Here is a 16,923-nt window from a genome sequence, read left to right on the forward strand (position 1 = left end):
TTAAGATGAAAAACGAAACTCAATTTTTGAATAAGTATAAATGCATTAATCAACATAAAAGAAACAATCACATTACCAATTCATGAAAATTAAACAGAGCTCCCAACCCTTAACAAAAGAGAATTAATCCTAACTCAACAAAATCTATTTACATAATGTGCGCGTGAAATCACGCCGTTTTTCTTCACTTTCCTCATCCAACGTTTGTATCCCGTGTTCCTCCTCCTCCTCCTCCTTCTTCTTTGTGTTCCTCTACCTTTTTTTTCGCGTTCCTTCTTTTTCGCGTATTTTATTCTCATTGTTGTTCTTTTTATTGTTGTTTTGTTGTTGCATTTTTTTCTCCTCCTCTTTCTATTGATTTTACAACATTATGTAGTTTTTTCTTCTTTGTTTATTTTTTTCTTTCCAAGAAGAATTATAAAAAAATAAAATAAGAAGATGAAAAAGAAGCAGCAGCAGAAGATGAGAAGGAGAAAGAGAAAAAGTTTTGAATTATGCAGAACTTATTAGAATACAAATACACCGAAAGTTTTCTAAAATACACTAAAACAAGAATGGAATAGATTCATCACAATAATAATTTAAATTTGAAACTCTTGTACCGAAATTTTGCTACAAATGCACAAAATATTTCTTTTAATGCATTTTTCTTTTTCTTTTTCCCTTATTTCTTTTTTTTAGTTGAATGAATGTAAGTTCATCATCTTCCAAATAATTTTGCAGCATTATGTGTTTCTTCTTCTTCTTTGTTTGATTTTCTTTTGTTTTTATTCTTGTTAAGAAAGTAAAATAAGAAGAAACTTGAGAAGGTAAAACAAGAAAAAAAAGATGAATAAAAAAAAGATGATGATGATAATAATGATAATGAAAAAGAAGAAGAAGCAGTAGCAGAAGATGAGGAGGAGGAAAAAGAAGAGTTTTGAATTATGCAGAACTTATCAGACTATAAATACACTGAAATTTTTTGACAATAATACATAAATTTCTTAGTTTTTACACTGAAATGTTACTACAAATACACAGAAATTTTTTTTTAATGATTACGACACACAAACTAAATTTGAAAACAACACACAAAAATGACTGAATTATCAACAAAAATATATCCAAATCAATTTTGGATCGGACAACGTCATCAACATGGCAAAATTTCTATGATAATGACAATAATAATGATGATAACGATAACAATGATACATATAAGAAGAAGACGACGATGACTATAATGATGATGAAGATGATGGAAAAGAAGGAGAAGAAGAAATTCCAATAAAAAAAGAAGGAGGAGGAGGAGCTGTTAGTGACGGCGATAACGAAAGAGAAAGATAACAAAAAAGAAGGAGAAGAAGAAGAAGACAAAGTATCAGAGGTGACAAAAACGTGCGCTTATGAGTGTAAATGACTTGTTGGACTTGTTTAGTTAATTAATTTGCATGTAAAGATTTATTCTTTTTCAAATTGTTAGTGGGGACACTTGTCCCCACAAACTACAACATATATTTGTTTTCGGATACAATGATATAAAAGTACCTTTTGTTTATTTATTATGTTAGAAATATCTTTTTTTTTAAAATAAAAAATCTTAAGAAAAAGATATAAATTATAGCATCTAAACAAAATTTTCTTACACCCCTCCCATATCAACCGGATTCTCTCCGGGGATTAACGCCAATATCGCTCTTTCCCCCTACCCAGGAGTAAAGAGCTACTCGGAGAGAAATTGGCATATGTGATTGTAGAAACCTTTCTCGATCGGCATCACGCACGTGGTGAGGAACCATCCATGCCTGCAAAATGAGTATTGGGTTCCTCTAGGAATTTGAGCTTGAAAAAGTCGGTATCCGTTATAAAGGTTTTTCAGATATTTTTAGTCTACCATTAAAATTTTGGCAAATACATTAAAAATAAAAAAAATTTTTAAATTGAAAAAAATATTTTTTAATAACTTAATTTCATCCAAATAAATTTCTAATATAGTTAAATGTCTTTACTTTTAAAAATATTATATGCATAAAAGCTCAACCATTAAATTAATTACTATATATTTATATTTAAATAATTTTATAATTTAATTTATTTTTAATATTTATTTTATATTTTAAAATATATTTTATACGAATTGAAACTGATTTATTTTTACATATGTATATGTGTAGTATTATTAACATCTTTATACTTATATTCCGTTGAAATTAGATGCAACTTTATATATTCTTTTGACTTTATTGTAATTATGTCTTGACATAATGATTAAATTTGTCATATTATATGAGATAATTTTTCTTTAGAAGGAGCACTAGGAATTTTTCTTGAAAGAACCAAACCACATTATAGAACAAGCGTTCCTAGAACCTCCTTTCTATAAAAAGCGGACGCCATGACAGAAGTAACCCCATCATATCATAATTCATATTCATAGTTTCAAAAACACAATTAAATTGAGTCCAAAAAAATGAGTAGCAATAACGATCTAAACCATAGTTTGATCCTAACGGTGTTGCTACTCATAGCATTTGCAACGAAGAGTGAGGAATCAAAACAGATTCCAGCACTGTATGTGTTCGGTGATTCACTTGTTGACAGTGGTAACAACCACTATGTGCCAGGAGAGGATCCGCAAAATTACTTTCCTTATGGCATAGATTTCGGCACACCCACTGGTCGCTGCACTAATGGCAAAACTGTTGCTGATTTCCTTGGTGAGGAACTATATAAAGAAGGATTAAGATTAGTATTTCTTTACATTTAGTTCACTCTTGAGTCTTGAATCTAGATATAGTTACATCATTTTTGTGATTCAATTGTTTTCTTTTTAATTTTTGCAGCTATATACCTTGGTCTGCCTTTTGCCCCTGCGTACTTGGGACTTTCAAACAGAGTCATAACTACAGGCATAAATTACGCATCGGCGGGTTCTGGAATTTTGCCAGAAACCAATAATGTTAGTGTCTCGTATTCTCACACCTCTACTTCAAAATTTCATTAGCTAAAAGATTACTTCTTTTTTTTTTTACTTATTTTAAAAATTAAACGAATTTATGATACCGTATACTATTTGTGCTTGCTTTAATTAGAAAACTTCATTTATAATGGACGAACAAATAAGGGGATTCGAGAGGACAGTTAAGGAGATTTTGCCAAAGGGGTTAGGTGAAGAAGCAGTGGAGAAGCATGTATCTGAATCCTTGTTTTTGGTATCTTCGGGTGTGAATGATCACTTCAAAAACAAAACGTTTCGTGGTAGTAGGAAATTTGCTTCCTACCTCATAAATGAATTCAAAATACGCTTGCAGGTATGTCACATTTATTTACATAAGTAACACATTTGCTCGGAAGAATTTCATATATATCCAGCTAACGTTAGAAAAAAAATAATTTAAAGTTATTTTATTTAATTTATCATCTATGATTTTTTATATATAATATCTATAATTATATATTTATTATATTTAATATTATATAATTATTTCAGGCTTTCAGCAATGGTTAAAAAATGCAAAATAAGATATATGACTACAAAATAAAATAATTTAGATTGTAATAAACTGATTTTTTATTATCTTATAAATATTTTTGTATATATATACCTTGTTTCCACGAAAACATATTATGTTAATTTCTTTATATTGAGCCAATTGAACTTAGTTTGAATCTCAATTCTCTTCCCCTTACACACATGCTGCATGTCTCTTGGGTGTTATTATGGAATATTTTGACTTTTTTACATCAAATAATACAATAATCGAAGAAAAACAAAAAAGCATGACGTTCCTTTCACCTTTTCGTTTATTATTATTATTATTTTTTTTGGACAGATATTTCATAGCCTAGGAGCAAGAAAATTCTTTGTGAACAATGTTCCTCCAGCAGGGTGCTTTCCATCGACAACTCTGCACTCAAAACCAATAGGAAAGTGTAGTGAGAAGATGAACAAACGGATCTCCTTTTACAATAAGAAATTGCTTATTTTACTCCATGAATTGCAGACTCAGCTTCCGGGTTTTACCTTTGTCCATTCAGATCTCAACAAGAGCATCATGGAGATAAGGCAAAACCCACATAAATATGGTAATAAGAACAAAGTCACATGTCTTTTGTTTTCCCTTTTTAGAAAATATTCTTTGGTTTTCTTTCAATTTTTGCTTAAGTTTTGTTTGGTAATAAGCTGTTGTTATTCTGTTTTAAAATCTAATACGTTTTAGATTTTTACAATTTAATTCTTAAAAATTATTAAATTTATTTTTACAAATATAAAATTTTTATTTTTATTTAAATGAGTGGATATTTGATATTTTTATTTCAGGTTAAAAAATAAAAATGATGATATAAACCACTATATTATATTCCTCGATTATTATATTTTTTTAATCAAAGAGTTATTGCATTTATTGATATTGGATTATTTTGAAATTAAGAACGTAGGCTTAGAAATGCACATATAATAAAACAACAAAAATATTATTTGTACACTAAAATCGATTACTAAAATTAGCTTAAAATTTAAAAACTAAAGTTTTAGAGTTAGATTTTTATTTATAATTTTTTTATTTCTTTAAAACATCAAAAAACATAGGATAAGATTTGCATTTATGAATTTTTTTATTTTTAAAATCAGAAATCTTACTCTCAGATTTGTAATTATAAACTTTTTATTTTTTTAAAATCATAAATTTTATCCTTTGATTTATGAACTTGAATTTTTAAAAATGTTGTAATATGTAAATCTGATCCACCAATTTCATTCTTCTCTTCTCTCCTTAATAAATCTCACCGTCCAATTTGCTCAATAACAATTTATAAAAAATTAATTCTATATTAAAAAGAAACACCAACCCTTTCTATAATAATATACTACACACTAATTTTCTCCACATCAACAAAATTGAGCACTCTTATTTTATAGTTTTTATGGTGGATCTTATTATGTATAAAAAAATTGAAAAACACAAATTTACAATTTTATTTTCTGGATAACACCAAAGAAATTTGATAGGTCAAATAATGAATAGTAAAAACATCTAGAATAAAAGAGGTGACCACTTCTTAAATTTAGTTTATGTTCATATATAAGAAGGAAACATTTCAAGTATTTTAGCGTTTAAGGTGTTTTGATAATTTTGTCTATTAATTTTAATTATAAAATTTATATATAATTAAAATCAATAACTAAAATTATCGACACACTTGTAAAATATACATGGATGGGACTCAAATATGACGGATGCACTTGATTATAACTTGTGCAGGGATCGTAGAAGCAACCAAACCATGTTGCCCTCGAAGCATCAATGGTGATCTGGCATGCCATTCGTGTAGTGATTTTTGTGCAAACAGAAACACATATCTTTTCTTTGATGACCACCCAACCGAGAGAGCCAACCAAATATATGCAATAAAGTGCTTCATTGACCATGCTATCTGCACTCCTCGCATAAACATCAGACACTTTCTATAACTTTTATTTTCTTAAATAAATCAGGTACCTCTAAGCTAGCGTCTAAGCTCTAAATCAATCTTACGATGCTAGTGTTTTGAATCTGGTTATTAAATTGGATGGACATTTCATATCCAGAAAGAGTGACTTTGTTTATTGTACTTGATGCAACTTATTAGTAATAATAATAATATTGTAATCAGTTTCAATTATTATAAATTTATAAAAGGTATAATTCGAAAGAAAATATTTGATTGACAAAAAATTTATATAAAGGATAAAATTAAAAATAAATTTCAAATATTAAAAATAAAATTAAATCAAATTAAATATTAAGAGTATTTTTAAAATTTTTAAATATTAGAAATAAAAACATAGTTTATCCAATTTATAATTACATGTTTAGTTGTTCAATTATCATTTCTGTTTACCATAATTTAATATCAACACTGCATTTTAGACCCAAACACTATTAAAGATCCTACCACCCCAAGAAAATAGTTAATTAACGATAGATTTTAATAATCGATTTTTCACCCTTTTCGTACAAGTAAAGCCATTGTCGGTAATATTTTGTCCACAGACTTTTGTATCAATAAATTAAAGAAAAGTATAGAAAAACAATCCCGGTAAACATAAGTCAATTTTATTATAATTTAAATTTTATAAATAAATAAAAATTTAAAAATTAAAATTTAAAATTAAAAAAATCTTTTATATTTATCCTAATCACATTTGTAATATAAAATAAAAATAATCCATAAAAAATCTAATTCCTTTTCATTCATTTGGAAACAGTCATATTTCTCCTTTCACAAATCCAATGTCTCAACGAATTTTCGATGCCACCGTCCACCAACCATCGTGGTGTCTTTCGTCGCGCTGCGCGGTCTCTTCTACGCGTTCCATCGTCGTCCTTCTTTCATCGACACCGTCGCCCACTGTTGCGACGCAGCCACCGCCGGTCCCCTATTCGCGACGCACGATCAACTACTCCAATCCATGGTGACTCCTCAACTCGCGATGCACAGTCTCCATGGCTTCCTCCTCGCAACGCGCTATCACGAGTTTCCCACCGTACACACAACACCGTCCAAGATGTCATCGCCGGTCACCCTACAACTCTTCTTCTTCTCCTCTTCTATTTTGGTTTTGAATGATTCTTTTAACTAATTTTTTATGTTTCTTTATCCTGAATTTCGGATGATTCTTTTTATTATTTTGGATGATTTTTTTCATATGTTTTGTATGTTTTTTTTTTTAGGATTTAGATAATTCTTTATCTTATGTTTTGGTGTTTTTTTTTTGGAGTTTGGACCCTTTTTTTAAAAGAGAAATTAGGGTTTGAATAATAAATGGTAAAAGATGAATTAGAGTAATAAAAGAGGTAATTAATAATCATTAATTTTATATTTTAAAAAAAATAAAATTTAAATAATTAATAAATATAAAATGTAGTTTAAATATACTTGTTGGCTTGTTGTTGGCTATATCCCCTCTTGATTCCCCAGCGGGATTGATAAATTAACGATAGGTTTTGTCTTGTTACTAACGAAAATTTCTTTCAAAAACATACATCGTATCGCAAATTTGCCAATACATCCACCTTTCTAATAGATTATTCGTTGACAAACTTAGACACTTTCACATCCTACACGAAATTCTATGATTATTATCAAATTTATCATCGTTTACTTAAAAAATCTGACGATTAAAAATGTTTGAATTTTAAATATAGAATCACTTGTATTAGTAGAGCTTATTTGTTTCTCAAATCAATAATTTTAAAGAAAATAAAAGATCAGTGCAATGAATTTAAAATTATTTTATTTATATTTATTAATTATTATAATTATGTAATTTTAGATATAATAAATATGTAATTATAAATATTATATATATAAAATAATAAATATTAAATTAAATAAGATAACTTTAACTATTTTTTCTCAATATTTAATTCTTCATTTCAAAAGAATGTCTAGCCCATTATATATTTCTTAAGAAGTAAGAAGCAATTAAAATTGTTTCATAAACTTGAAATTCACATTTCACCAACCAACTTAATAAGAATATTGCTTCTGCTTGGTGTCGTTCTCTTTAGTCAAATCCCTACGTTTTATGAATACTAATTTAGTGAACAACATAACTCATTCCCACTTATAATAGTAAGCCTTTTTTGGTCCTCTCTTATTGTCAACTATGTCCAAAGCAAATAATGTGAATGGAAATCTAATGGAGAAGAGCAATAATAGTAGTAACAAAGAGTCACAGAAATCATTGTTGAACCACCAAAGATTTTTCCCCAAACACCACAACAAAGTGCACCCAATTAAGCTTTAGAGAAGCTCTTCTCCATCTCCATCGTTGTTGTCATCACAAAACTCAGATGATTCTTTGTCACTACTTGATGAGAATATTTCATTGACTCTGCATTTGGCTTCTCCATACCAAAGAATGGTAATTAATGAACATGAAGTTAAGCTAAGTCCACCACAACAGATCAATAAGAATGAATCTGGTGAATTGAAAAGGTGCAACTGGATCACAAACAACTGTGGTATGATAGATCAATTTCATTCTTTAGCTTAATTGATTTAATATTCTCTTTCATTTAGTTTAATTTAATTTGTTGCACGGATACTTCAAAACTGGTGTCATCTAGTATTTAATTATAAATATTTTATTAATAGTTTTATTATTGCCTTAGTGTTTTAATTTACTTTGAAATAACTAAACTCTTGATGCTTTATTATGCCACCTAATTTGGAGATTTTGACCAAAACATATATGTTTATTCAAGAAGAAAAAGCAAAGATGCCTGTATTTGACTTGTATTTTTATTTTTAAAATTTTGTGAAAAATAAAAAAAATTAGGTAAATAGAGAAAATATAATTTTATTATTTTTTTAATTTTTTATAAAATAAAAAAATAAAAAAAATAAAAACGCAGACCAGATACATCTTAATAATCTTATACTTTGGTTTTTTTTTTTTTTTGGTTTAATATTTTCGCCAAGAGAAGCAAGATAGGAATTAATATAGAGATCTTAGCTTGTGCAGATAAGGCTTACATAGAATTTCATGATGTGTGGTGGGGAGTTACAAGTAGCATTTCTGCATTATGCTACAACTTTGGTGTCTTTCAAAAAGGGAAATTTTTTTTTTTTTTTTAAGTGAAGTTAGGTGAAGAGCAAAATTTGTAACCGTTGGAGCTGCTTGTAAATGCTATTTCTACAACTCACCGGACTTCTAAAACAACTCACACATGGTTCTTCATACAAAATTCTTAATTTCTTCAATCATGGACACAGCAAATTGTTCGAGCTGCTTGTAATGTCAGGGTTGCTGATGGATCGGATTACAATTGGACAGAAATTCTGAAAAGAAGGGAAATTCTTAGGTAAATGATTTGTATGTATGCATGTGCTGTATAATTAATTATTGCAAAAAACAGAGAAGTTTTTGGTGGATTTGATCCTAATATTGTTGCCAAGATGGAGGAGACCGAAATCAGGGAGATAGCTTCAAACAAAGCAACTTTCTCAGCGGAATGCAGAGTTAGGTGCATTGTAGACAATGCCAAATGCATCATCAAGGCTAGTACAAAGTGATTGTGTCATTAAAAAAGAAAAATTATTCGTATATGGTTACAATAACTAACACTTCTTCTCATTATCTTTTTATGATTTTATAGGATAAAATATTATTTTATTATCTAATATTTCGGTTAAATTATAACTTTATCTATAATGTTAAAAGTGTTTTATATTTGTACAAAATATTTTATTTCGTTTTATTTTTGTTCTTGTCAAAATTAAATTTTTTCTTTCAAAAATATTTTTTTTCTTTATTTATTATCTTCTTGTTCATATTTTCTTTTACTTTCATTTTTAAATCACTAAAACCACTACTAATGATTGCTTTGCTGAACCTTCTTCTAATTGAAATAAATTATGTTTAATTATTTTGTTAATATTATAGTTTCACTAAATTTGTAATTGAATACTTTTATTTTAAAATTTTTTAATTATATCTCTACACTATTTTTAATTTTATAATTAGACCATTGCCATATCAAAAAATATTAAAATCAACAAAATATTTTTTCCGTAAATTAAAAGTACCTACAATTAAGGGTATAATTAGATCTTTGGCTACATTCTTTTTGAAAAAAGTATTCTATTAATATGATAAGGACCTAATTACAAATTTCAAAATGGTATAGGGACCCTATTAAAAACTATTAAAGTATGAAGACTTAAATACAAATTGGATAAAACTATAGAGATTGAATTAAATCAAATTATTAATTATATATTTTTAGAATAAACTACTAAAATGATACACAAAAATTCACAATCACTGATAACAACAATTTCAATAGATACGAATGACAAATAAGTTTTTGAAAATTTTATGATACAACAAAAATAACTAGATATCGAATATATATTAAAAAAAACTTTAGAGATAAGATTTTGATGCAATTTTTTACAAATATTATTGAAAGAATAAGATCTTTTCTCATCTTTGAAATTTGGTAATTTTACGTCAAGTAATTTTTTTAAAATAAAAAAATATCGTGAATGACCAAGCTTTTTTGAAAAATAAGAAAAAAATTCTAAAGATCAAAATTTGCTCTATATTTAAAATGGATAAGTTATTTGCTAAATACAAAATTTTTTTTACCACTTATAAAAAAAATATAATATTCATAGGTTAGTTAGGTTGCATTTTTAAATTATTCAATGGCTTATTTGTTATGTGTATCTTTAAGAATTATTTTTGACAGTAGTATAAATTTTTTAATACCATTTTAATAATTTATCCTATATTTTTATTTTCAAATTTTTAAGAATAATTATTTTTCATATTTTCACTGGGTGCTTTGATACGTTTTGATAGTATTTCATGACTACCTTAAGGGAAATTATATAATTTTTTTTAAAAAAAGTTGTAATATTTGATAGTTTCAGCCATTAGATTACAAAATTTTATTTAAGATAACTTGATGAAAAATATTAAATTAAATTAAAGAACCATAATTAAAAATTAAGTCAAACTATAAGGTCTTATAGTATAATAAAATAATCTTGAAAAAAAAATGGAGAACCTATTCTATAAGTGAATTTCTTTTTTTTTCCCCTGTATAATGCCATAAATATGTTTAAATGTAATTTGTTAAATTGATGTCAAGACGAATAATATCTTCAATTACTTTGATTTGATGAATTTACATTTAGTTATTCTGCTTTTGATTCTCCACAGATTGTGAAGGAACGTGGATCATTCAGTAGTTACATATGGGGTTATGTAAATCACAAGCCATTAAACAACAAATACAAATTGCCAAGAGATGTTCCACCAAGGACTCCCAAAGCTGATACGATAAGCAAGGATCTCATAAAGCGTGGATTCAGATTCTTGAGTCCAGTCATAGTCTACTCTTTCATGCAAGCTGCAGGGTTAACCAATGATCATCTTTTGGATTGTTATAGACACAATCAATGTGTAAGGCTAGCAGAAAGATCTTGGAGACATATTTAAATAAACTTGGAACTTTTACTTTATTGTTTAATTATTTGGAATTTTATTATTAATAAGTTTTCCAAACATGTGTAGCATGAAAGATACATTGTTTTGTTTGCTGCATTTTATTGGGCTTCAAATATATAGGGTCAATTTTCTTCTTCTCTTATTATTATTATACAGCCCCATTATGTATGGTGCAGGGATTTTTTTTTTCATGAGAAGTGGATTCTCTGCCGTGGTTAATTTTGTTATTAGTCTCGATGATTATTTAATATTTGTTATTGTAAATATAATTGTGGTATTTTGGTTTTGTTGTTGTAGTTCACACGTGTTCTGACTCCGTATGGCACATTTGTTGATGTTTTTACGTCCGAGCCGGCGGATCCAACCATGGATCTCAGGCGGCAGAGATTTGAACCATATTTACGACGAGCAGAATTCTATTATGCGTCATTAATAAAGCATTTTGAGTATGACAATCTGCTGATAAGTGCATTTGTTGAACGATAGTGTCCCGAGACGCACACATTTCATTTCCCGTGGGGTGAGTGTACCATAACACTAGAGGATGTGGTAATGCAGTCAGTGTTACCCATTGATGGCGAGCCTGTTAGTGGTACTCTAAGATCATGGAGCAAGTTTCACCAAAGAGATATATGGCAATGGTGCGAAGAGACCGGTATTCATCAGGATCACGTTCTTTAGCTCTTCCAAAGACGTCTGCGACGGAATCATTATCCACAGTAGATCATCACAAACAAATGTAACACCTTCAGATGTAATAGAAATTTCTCCATTAGAATATACGACAACGTACATATTTTCGGTGGCCATAGACACAACACAATAGCATCTACAGAATTTTTAGAAAGAAAGGAAACACATAGAGATAGGAGAGAGTTGCTTGAGATGAATATTTCGGCGAGACATCAAAAAATTTCCAATCATGCTTGTAAATTGTCTTCCACGTCCTTTTATATAGCGAATTCTTGGCTCCATTTCGTGTGAAGTACAGTTGTTATGGTTTCTTTTCGCGTCTGGTCCGGAAGAATTGTCTATCTGGTCCAATTTGCGTGTACCACCAAGGCATTGGCCCAATTTGCAGATGCTGACCTAGAGATGCCCATTTTGTGGGCGCTGACCTTGAGTTGGAATGCTAACCCATTTCGTAGGCGCCCGAAAGAAAATGGTAGCAAAAACTATTTCGTAGATGATTGCCATGACATGGACCAACGTATTCTGAAAAATATTTTCATGTATGCGTATTTAAAGAAATAATGTGTTTTTTTTACTTATTTTAATAAAAAAAAAGCCTTATACTTTCATCTAAACAATTAAAAAGGAAGAGAAATCACAACATTTAACTTGAATTCAAAAGGTTACTACAATAATTATCATATATTTATTTTAGATTAAGGTAGAAAATTTATTTTTAATTACTAAATATTAACCAATTTTTTAATATAAAATTATTTTTTAATCTTTATGTTTTAGAGAATTTAGGATTAAAATATAGAATTAAAATTTAAAACAAGAAAATTTTTCAAAAAAATATCTATTATTGATGATAAATTTTTTACTGAAAAACGTTAACTCCTTAATTTAACTCTTTGCATTAAAGTAGATAACATCTTTTCTTAATACTCATTTTTACTCATTACTTTAAAATGAAAGAAATTATAAAAATAAAATGTTATATGACAATAAAAGTCAAAAGTCAAAACATAACCCGAAAATAGCAAAATGTATGTCGTTTTGAAGTTCGATGAGGTAATAAACGGTGTCGTTTTGAATCAGGGACCGTTTTCCGCAGTAACAAACACACTTGGAAGTTGAAACCGCAGAGCACGGCGATGCGAATCACCATCGACGCAATCCCTTTGGACCTTCTTCCCTTGAATCTGAATGTGCTCTAAGCCATGTCCTCCGTCCACATCGACATCGCCGACGATGCTGCCGCCGCAGCCACCGACGGTTTTTATTCTCCGGCCAAGCAGAAGGCCGCGAACCGCCGCCCCACCGTCCTCACCATCCAGCGGGCGAGGCAGACCCTCTGCGCCGCCAAGGTGAAGCTCATCCTTGCGGTTCTCACCTTCTCCTTCATCATTTACGTCTCCTCCAAGCTCAGCTCCTTCATGGGTTGGAACCCTCACTATCCTTCATTCGTTTCTTCTCCCTCAAGGTTTACAAAAATGGATCTTTTTTTCTTTCTCGATTTTCAGGTTACGGTTGTTTTGCTTTGCAATTGATTGTTGATTCTTTCTTTTTTTTAATGTATATTTCAATGGAAGATCATCTTATTTATTATTTTAGTTTTTGGAAGCATTGATTCCCCCCCCCCCCCCCTTGCGTTATGTTTATATGGGAAAAATTCTAAGTGAAAGGAAATTTCATTGGATCTCATGTTCTAGGAGTTAGATTATGGTGATGAATCAGGACTTTACAATGTGTAGTGCCAACCTCAACATTTTCATCATTTAGAAAAATTCTCAGAATGAAAAATGCATCATGATTGCTAAGAACTAGTAAATTATTATATTTTATGATAATGATCATGGATTTATGATGATGGAGATTACCTTGAAAAAAAATTTGTTGTGTAAACCGGATCTAATAGTATGAATGATTTAATCCATGGTTCAGGGGTGGCTATACTGTGCTGATAAACAGTTGGAAGCAGAGCTCCGTCCTTAAACAATCTGTTGCTCATTATGCATCATGTCGTAGTGTTGAAAGAATACATGTGTCATGGAGTGGAAGTGAACCACCATCGGAGAAGCTGATAGCCCGTCTAAATGAGATTGCTGTTCTGAAGTCCGAGGGAGCTCAGAAAGCAGACTTTATATTTGAGGTCATTTCGGGAGATCAATTAGCCAGCAGGTTTAGGCCAAAAAGCTACCCCAACACTGATGCGATTTTCTCAGTTGATGACAATGTGATTGTTCCGTGCCCTTCTCTGGATTTTGCTTTCTCTGTCTGGCAAACTGCTCCATTGTCAATGGTGGGATTCGTTCCTCGAACACACTCAGTAAATAAGGAGGTTTGTACTAAGATTTTATCATAAGCTGTGCTTGCATTTTACTCTCATTGATTTCTTATAAGCAGAATAATACATTCTTGCAATACACACACAAAGGTAAACAAAGATAATGCTTTCAAATTCCAAAGGCATATTTTAGGAGAAGTTATATGGTTGTATTGGTAGTGTCTCCTTAAATTCAAAGGTTGGCATTGAAAAAGAAGAAAAAGGGAGAGGAGGGAGGTGAAAATATAGAGGGCAACATGTGGGAAAAACATGGTGTTACAAGCAAAAATAACAAAAAGATGCCCTAACCTAATAGTAAGATAACTGAAATGTGATTGACACTTTTTGCATACCTCTATGTTATTAGTTTTGCATACTGTATCTGACAAATTTGTCTTTTTATATCACAGCAAAATAATGTTGCATATTATATATATGAAGGATGGTGGTCAGTTTGGTGGACGGGAACTTATACCATGGTTCTCTCAAAGGCTGCATTCTTTCACAGGAAATACTTGGACTTTTATGCTCATATGTCTCCGTCGATTCAGAACTATGTTGCTAACGAGAGGTTTGATATATCATTAATTTCCTTTTAGTGGTTTTCACCCTCCGTTATATAATCTTCATGTATGCTTATTAATATTTTCTTCTCTTTTTTTGGTTTTGGTGGGTGTTCAATTTCGTGTCCTTGATTGATGTATGGACTTGTGTAACTGTTATCTTCAACAGGAGTTGTGAAGACATCGCAATGTCCCTCCTCGTTGCTAATGTTACAGGTGCTCCTCCGGTATGGGTCAAAGGTAGCTCTTCTCTCTTTCTCCTTTAAGCCACTTCAAATCTTCAATCACAGGTAGAGAAACATGAATATAGCTATTAGGTCTGTTTGACACACTTGATAGTATAAGGCCTGTGCTGTGAAGAGATTTTACGAGCAATTATATATTGCTCTAGTAAGTTGTAGTGTTTCTTTTTGGCATGGAGCTCTTTTTTCCCAATCACTTATTTGTTGAATTGCTTTAATATCTATCAACCGGCTAGTACTTCATCTATCACTCAGCTTGAAGCTAATAAAAGGTCAACATCTTCAATGAAATTTGCAGGCAAAATCTATGAGATTGGGGCATCTTCCATTGGCAGTCTGAGAGGGAGAAGCCGACTGAGAAACAAATGTCTCAACGATTTAATATCACATTTCGGTATTATGCCTCTTGTTCCGACTAATTTCAAAGCGGTTAGCGCTAAGAATGAATGGCTATGGTAGTCATTTTGTTTTCTTAATCAAGGCAAAGCCATTTCACCTGGAAGGAAAGATTTTGTGTGATTTACAAAGGAATCTGTCAATAATGTGAGGTGTATATAGATGTATGTTCTAGGGTCTCAACAGTTTTTTTATTCATTAATGTTTGGTACAAAACAAGCCTGGTCTACTGCCAAGAGTGGTGATCTTGTGAAGGCCCTTTACTCTATGTAGCTATGTATGACTCTAAAATTAAATTACCACAAACTAGAATGGACTCATTGAAAATCTCTACTGATTAATCAACTATCTTTACAGTGAATGTTTGTTCTGTGTCTGTACCTACCTAATGGAGGATGACTCTGGCCTTTGGTCATGTAGATAAAGTGATAAACAGAAAAAGTTAAAGATGAAACTTGATGAACTAAGGATGGTAAGTGCATGATTTAAATTGCTGTGGTTTGTTGATTCGTGTTAAAATAAAGAAAAGTTGAGTTGAATTTTATTAAACTTTAGGAGAAGTGTGTTAACTTGTTCTTAAAAGAAAAAGGTATAAAAATGATGTAACTTTGTTTTGCCCCCCAAAATGAAAAAACACAGAAAGTTGGATTTAATTTAATAAAATTCAAGAGAAATGACTAATGAGTATAATTTATCTTAAAAGAGGGTTGTAAAAATGATGTATATTTGATTTTTTTTCTGTTCTCCAAGATGGAAAAATATATGAAGGTTTGTACGAATGGAGTTGTGTATCCAATGAAAAGGAATTCAGTGTTTTTTATATGAATAAATAAATAAATATGAATAAAAATGGTTCGATGTTCAGAAAATATAAGTATTAATGTTAGCAGGTGTCTAATGAAGAGAAATAGAAATGGATGCTTGCAAATTTGAATCTTAGAAACTTGGTGTATGCAACATGAAATCATGTATGCATCTTCATCATATTAAAACAAGAGCATCACTCTAGAAATCAAGAATAATACAAGTGGTTGAGCCAGCTCTTCTCTCTCATCCATTTAGTAAAAAAGGTTAAAGGAAAAAAATAAAAAAAAAAAGGAAAAAGAAAAAGAATGGTTGTTCAATCTTGAAAATCAGCTCATATTATTAACTCGCTTTGCCAAATTAATCAAATCTCCAATGCTATAAGAGTAAGCACACATGGTTCCTCAAATGATTCATTCAAGTTCTACGTCTTTGACCAAGGGAATTGATTCCTTTATATACTTATTTCCTTTTTAATTTTTATGCAACTTTCTTAAGCACAATTTACACCAAGTATATATATTTAAGAAAAGAAAAGAATTTACTCATGTTGAATTGTTTTCCCACCAAATAAAAAAGGCTGAATTGTTTTTTCTTTCATCAAAGGTTCCTTTCATATTTTACCGACGAGTTGTATTAGTCATGATAAAGCGTATTGTTGAATATTTCAAATCATGATGTAAACTTGTTTGTGTTGAAAATCTTCAATTATAAGATTACAAATTTCCATCACTAAGTTAAGCATGGAACAATTCCACGTTTGGACGCATTATATTAATGAGCTTAATTCTAACTAAAATTCGTGTAGTTTACTATATTTTGTTATTGAGAATTGATTTGAAAAGTGTTGGACGACTCATCAATTTGTGAGGCACAAATTTCGGAAAAGTTTTTGCACTATTGGCTTGGTAGGTGTCTCCAATT

At 30.0% G+C, this 16,923-nt stretch overlaps 2 protein-coding genes and 1 long non-coding RNA gene across 6 annotated transcripts; all 3 read left to right on the plus strand.

Annotated features, from left to right (window-relative positions):
* The first annotated feature begins 2,305 nt into the window (after positions 1 to 2,305).
* On the plus strand, positions 2,306 to 5,636 carry LOC112802753 (GDSL esterase/lipase At2g03980). Its single transcript, XM_025846096.3, has 5 exons — positions 2,306 to 2,699; positions 2,826 to 2,941; positions 3,075 to 3,293; positions 3,816 to 4,068; positions 5,247 to 5,636. Exons 1-5 carry the CDS (start codon positions 2,453 to 2,455, stop codon positions 5,453 to 5,455), a joined length of 1,044 nt encoding a protein of 347 aa, XP_025701881.1. The 5' UTR covers positions 2,306 to 2,452; the 3' UTR covers positions 5,456 to 5,636.
* Positions 5,637 to 7,608: 1,972 nt separating this feature from the next.
* On the plus strand, positions 7,609 to 11,101 carry LOC112799858 (uncharacterized). The gene is made up of 3 exons (XR_011882438.1): positions 7,609 to 7,994; positions 8,498 to 9,033; positions 10,706 to 11,101. It is a non-coding gene; the product is annotated as an uncharacterized lncRNA (long non-coding RNA).
* A 1,550-nt stretch (positions 11,102 to 12,651) lies between these two features.
* Positions 12,652 to 15,556, plus strand: LOC112802754 (glycosylinositol phosphorylceramide mannosyl transferase 1). 4 transcript variants are annotated; one of them, XM_029298583.2, is made up of 5 exons: positions 12,652 to 13,151; positions 13,613 to 14,009; positions 14,405 to 14,565; positions 14,727 to 14,847; positions 15,098 to 15,556. In XM_029298583.2, exons 1-4 carry the CDS (start codon positions 12,889 to 12,891, stop codon positions 14,821 to 14,823), a joined length of 918 nt encoding a protein of 305 aa, XP_029154416.1. In that variant the 5' UTR covers positions 12,652 to 12,888; the 3' UTR covers positions 14,824 to 14,847; positions 15,098 to 15,556. The 4 variants fall into 4 exon arrangements, with proteins under 4 accessions (XP_029154416.1, XP_025701882.1, XP_029154415.1 ...); XM_025846097.2 differs by having other exon boundaries at positions 14,727 to 14,797; XM_029298582.2 differs by having other exon boundaries at positions 14,436 to 14,565.
* Positions 15,557 to 16,923: the final 1,367 nt, after the last annotated feature.

Source organism: Arachis hypogaea, chromosome 5 (assembly GCF_003086295.3).
Source record: "Arachis hypogaea cultivar Tifrunner chromosome 5, arahy.Tifrunner.gnm2.J5K5, whole genome shotgun sequence".
NCBI lineage: Eukaryota > Viridiplantae > Streptophyta > Magnoliopsida > Fabales > Fabaceae > Arachis > Arachis hypogaea.